This window comes from Filicampus tigris, chromosome 8 (assembly GCF_054856515.1).
Source record: "Filicampus tigris isolate MCC_2025a chromosome 8, RoL_Ftig_1.0, whole genome shotgun sequence".
Taxonomy (NCBI): Eukaryota; Metazoa; Chordata; class Actinopteri; order Syngnathiformes; family Syngnathidae; genus Filicampus; species Filicampus tigris.
In genome coordinates this window covers 13,889,087-13,894,443 of record NC_141224.1, presented here as the reverse complement: position 1 = coordinate 13,894,443, position 5,357 = coordinate 13,889,087, and the positions used below count along the sequence as shown (strand labels likewise).

The following is a 5,357-nucleotide window of genomic DNA, read 5'->3' as shown; positions in this document are numbered from 1 at the left end:
GGGAGTTCTTCTTTACACACCTATTCCACGCCACGCCCACAAATACCTGCAGCCGCATACTGCCATAGACATCTGTACGCAGATGCCTCGTTGAACTGGTTAACTCTTAGCTGTGATACGTCAGATGGTCCACCATGTTGGACGTGTCAATCTGCCTGTCAATAGCTCAGAGTATCTCTACACTATGGCCCAGGTGGCCGTTTGTGGGCCGCCATCTATTTTTAAGCGGTCCACCACGTATAGTAAAAATGACATTTGACACGGCCTGCAAGGCTAGTTTTAAAAAAGGTGGAGGTGGACAGAGTAAGAATGAAGGGTGTCAGAAAAACAAAACGTGCCACTATTACTGATAGACTGGTTTATATATAAACCAGTTTAAATATAAACCAAACTGCAGAGCTTTTCTAAAATGCAAAGACACAAATGAATTGTTTACAACTACAATAATAACACAAATTATTTTCAAAACACGGTGGTGAATAAAGATAATTTAGTTTTGGAAGCAAAAGCAATAGTTAACTTTCTGCTCTGTGTCACGGTCCAATATACATGTATTGGAGTGTTAATAATATATTTTTTCCCCCACTCATTGCAACGTTAAAAAGTGCATCTTAGCTTGTAAAAGTACAATTAGCAACAACTGAGATTATGAAATTGAATTTGTTTTTAAGTTACATTTAAAAGGCTAAACAATGCCATGCACTATTTGGTAAAGTGACATCTATCCCTACAATTTTTAGTTCCCAGAACATTCCGTAGTAACGTACCTTCCTTGAAGGTTACGTTTGACTAGGTTTTGACTGCTCCTTGGTTGCAAAGGCAAGTTTCTGAAGTTGTTTGTTTTTACTTCCCTTCTTTAAAGGAATAAAAGAAATAAAAATAACAACAATTAAAACAACGGAGTTGTTAAAGGCTAAGTTGAGGTTACATTAATGGTGGAAAAGGTTTTGCAATTATTTATCTTGGTCTTTTTTTAATCACAAAAACCTGGCATTTGATCAGGTGTGTGTAGATTTTTTTTATATCCACAGTAAGTGTCCTGTTCATTAATGTGGCCTACTGAACAATTTATAATATTAAGAGTTCATTCATTTTGTTGGTTTTCGCTACAGTTAGTTACTTAAGATGTAGCTAGCTATTCATCGGGTTTTCATTTATTTCATTAAATAATTGGCTACTCCGGTCATTTATTTTGCAAGCATTTGTGTTTTAAATATCAGGTTAGCTGATTTACTGTACATAGTAGAATAAATAAATATGAGCAAAATGAACTTGAACATATGTTGAACATACATGGGTTTTTAGTTATTTCCTGAAATAATTGGCTAATTAATTAAAATCAAATTATGATGTTTATATTTTGATTTTTTTTTTCAATTTATTTTTTTGTTAAAATAAACTAGATGACATACTTTAAATGTAACTTGTTTGGCCCAAATAACAACGAAGGAGACGCCTCAACTGCAGATGAAGTGTTCTCTGATGCAATGTCAACCTATCACCAGCAGATGCCGCCCTCTACCAAGCAGAATGCACCCCTATGTTCACGCTCCTGATAAATAGCTGCAAAAATAGGGCTTGGTTCTGCGAGTAACTGGATGATCCACATCCCAGCCACACTGCGACTGGAGAGAGGCGGTTAGCAGGACGCAGAGACGCAGGAGGTGTCTGAGGAGCATCACTTCGGCTGAGCTTATGTTGGACTCACTCGTTTTACTGTAGCTACTCGGTCGACTGAAAACAACAACAAAGGGAGGACAACAAAATGGGACATTCCGCAAATGCAATTTTGCTGGCCGTGCTGTCCTTGTACGCGTGTGGAAACGTCGAGGTAAGACTATGACGCAAATATGCCTCTCTCTTTTTCTTTTTCTTGAAACTACGCACATGACTGCAGGTTTAACACTGTTTTACCCCTCGCACTTCACGTCACTGTTATATTGCCGACACTCCGACATTTAATTAGTAAATGCATCCTGCAGCTGGATGACACAACACATCCACAAAGAACGGTGACAGTGCAAAATCCAAAGTGCAGATGTTATGACCAGCTATAGATAGGAGATTATGAAACGAACATAAAGAAGAGAGGTTGTTCTGTGACAGTATTTAGCTGGCTGCGTCAAGCAAATGGGGGCCTGAATCTGATATGGAGGATGGTGGGAGGATGGAGATCAAACAGCTTCTTCTCCTAGTCTTCCCATCTGCTCCTGTCAGAAGAAAGACACGCACTTTCCATTTGGAGAGGATGGCTGCACCTCCTCGGCCCTGGAAATGGTCATGCATATTCAATCACTGTCCTGACACTGAGAAGACATTTAAAGGCCATAGTGTATGAGATATTACCAGGTTTCCCTGCATAGCATCAAAACGCATTTTGATTAATGCACGTTTTACTGCGTAGAGTTAAAATAAGAGAGCCCGGGGTCAACCTACGGGAATCCGTCTTCATCACTCTGGATAGAGGAGACAGATGAAGTCGAGAACTGGAGATCAATGGGCTACCTCGACCTCTCTCCCATCTCATCTCCACGTACAGCAGGCCCAAAGATGTATACACTGTCTTTATTACCTCCTCCAAGGATTGACTGTCTTGATGTGCTAGGTTTTTGTGTATATTAGTTGGAGTGCAGCTAGTCATGATTGTTTATGTTAGTATTCTTCCAATTATATTTTAGTGAGAATCCACACACTGATGGCCTTATAAAGCAAACAAAACAGAAAGCCCTTTCAGTATGACTAACATTATAATCATGATAATAAACATACTGTTAAATAAATAATGATCAGACACTGTCTATCAAAATTGGACATTTATCGTTTTAACATTGCTCTTGTACTAGATTTCGTTAGATTAAAGTGGTCATCTTAATGTGGCTGGGGGTACACCAATTTGTTCAGCTATTTAATTTAAGAGGGGAATCCACACATCGGTTACTTTATTCAAACTGATCGATAGTCGATAGATCGTCAGTTACAATTCTACAAAATATCATTAATCTTTAAAAGTGGATGGAATTACATCCATCCGTCCATCCGTTTTCTATACATCTTATCCTGACCAGGATTGCAGGGAGCCTGAGCCTACCCAAGCTGGCGAAAGGCCGACTACACCCTCGCCTGGTTGCCAGTCAATCACAGGGGACATGTACCGAAAAATAATCCATCCGTACAGACAAATAATCCATCCGCACTCACGCATCAATGAGTGGGAAATAAACTTGGATGAAATGATCTTTGTGAAACATTGTTCAATTTGAATGGGGAGAAAATGATTCAGCAACTGCAATGTCAAATAATCCATCTTTTTTTGACAGCATTTACCCTTAGAAAATCCAAAGCATTTCTTCAAATGTTTACATTTTCATCACATCAGTTTGTAATTTATTATGCCGGTGTAAATTCTTATTGCCGTATAAGTGAGAATCTGTAAGCCTTAGCAGGGGTCTCTCTTGTTTTTATTATATTTCATTGCCATGTCATCTCCTCTGTAGAAGAACTCCTATCTGCTCTTCGGTTGGAGTGTGTGTGCATGTGTAGGGGGGTGACGGTGACGATGGTTGAGTCACGATGTCCCCGCTTGAAATGATGCTCATGTCAAATGTTTTTTTCACATCGCAAAAATGAGGAGTGAATGAAGCCAGCCGCCCCCTCCCCACCTCGTGGACAGGATTTCTTCAGCGTTTATTTATTAGCCATCTTCCACATGGAGCCTGTAACAGTGGGGTGACGTGTCTCCTTTCACTCTTAAATAATTTCACATTTGTAAGAGCCTTAGAGGGATTACTGTGATGCTGAGGAGGATGAGGAGGAGCACACATACACAGACCTGCCCAAGAAGGTTTATACTGTATACAGAAGATTACACTGTGAGAGGGCTAGCTAGCTGGATTACCCCGCATATTAGTCGTAATAGAAGTGTCAGCTTGCCTTGATTTACTCAGCGTGCGGCTGATATGTGTGAATGGGGCAAATTTGTCGGAATCCCCCTTTTGTGGCGCGGCATTTTAATTTATTACCGCACTGCGATCTGAAAAATAACTCCCAACGTCTATTGGTAGAGTCGCTTAACGAAGTTCATGATTGTCTTGTTGCAGACGCGCCGTGGCTTGCTTGTCATATAAATAATGTTCAGTTATGGCTTCACTTTGCTGTCACAGCTGCCTTTCACGCAGTAAGTGGTGATCATCCTGACATGAAAGGTCATCCCTGAGACGATGACACACATTATCACCTTCACGGGCTGCTTGTGAACTTGTGAAAGAACAATCTAGTTCAGCATTAATGGAGAGGGGAAGGAGCTGTCAATGTCAATGTGATGGCCACCACTCAGGGTCAATGAAGCGCATTCATAAGCAAGACTGATTTATTGTCTTCTTTTGCTGTGATGTGGATCTACAGGAAAGGGTGTTCTCTCTTCTAGAACAGTGATTCTCAAAATGTGGTACTAGGATCACTAGTAGTACTCGAGGCCACCCGACTGGTTCTTGAAAGAATCACTGCCCAAGTACATTTCGGTTGTATTTAACTTTTTAGTAAAACATACCCCGGGCTGTGCTGAATCTTACAAAAGTTGTAATTTTCCCATACATTTCTGTATATAATCTTACACAGTATCTACATATAATGTTACACAGTATTTATCGCTCAGCGGGAGAGGTGAGGGAAACGGAACGGACATTTCTATATAGAATCTTACACAGTGTTTATGGCTCAACGGGGGGGTGGGGGTTGTGGGTGGTCTGAGCTCGTGAAAGTCGGCCGAAGTTTGCAGTCGTAATCGCTAATGGACGCTCCGGATTAGAGCCAAAATGGGCACGACGAGATCGGTTTACCAAAAAACGAGTTTCAATTTTTTTTTCCCCCATACAAACGTTGTTATACGGCGTATACAATTTGAAATGATCAAAAAACATATTAAATACGGGGAAAACGTATGAGTTGACAGGTATGGTAAAATATTCCTATATTTAGGCCCAGTGTTTATGTGAACCTGCATAATGTTAGAGTCACTTGCAATAATATTCTTTTAATGAACACTTAGATCTACTGCACTACTGTATTTTCATGTTAGCCATTATGGTGGTACATGGAGCGCTCAGTATTTACCTTTTAGGTGGTACTTTGTGTAAGAGGTTTGACAACGACGCTTCTAGAATGTAAACAAAGTACAGTAGTTACAAATTAATGTATGTCATGTAGAGACTTGTCCAGTATCGTTCAGTGTTATGCAAAGCACATAAATCTGTTCGACTGCAGCTCCATGTTCTTGGTTTCACAGGTGACTGAGTTAACTGTCACAAAATAAATATTTCCAGGGCATACCCCGCCTCTCGTCCAAACTTAGCTGGGATAGG

At 40.3% G+C, this 5,357-nt stretch overlaps 1 protein-coding gene across 1 annotated transcript in view; it reads left to right on the top strand.

Annotated features, from left to right (window-relative positions):
* Positions 1-1,578: 1,578 nt before the first annotated feature.
* Positions 1,579-5,357, top strand: part of aplp1 (amyloid beta (A4) precursor-like protein 1) — a 40,336-nt gene continuing 36,557 nt past the window's right edge. The window contains exon 1 of the mRNA XM_086037040.1: positions 1,579-1,831. Coding sequence (XP_085893166.1) covers positions 1,766-1,831 — 66 coding nt within the window. The 5' untranslated portion in view covers positions 1,579-1,765. The remainder of the gene's footprint in view (positions 1,832-5,357) is intronic.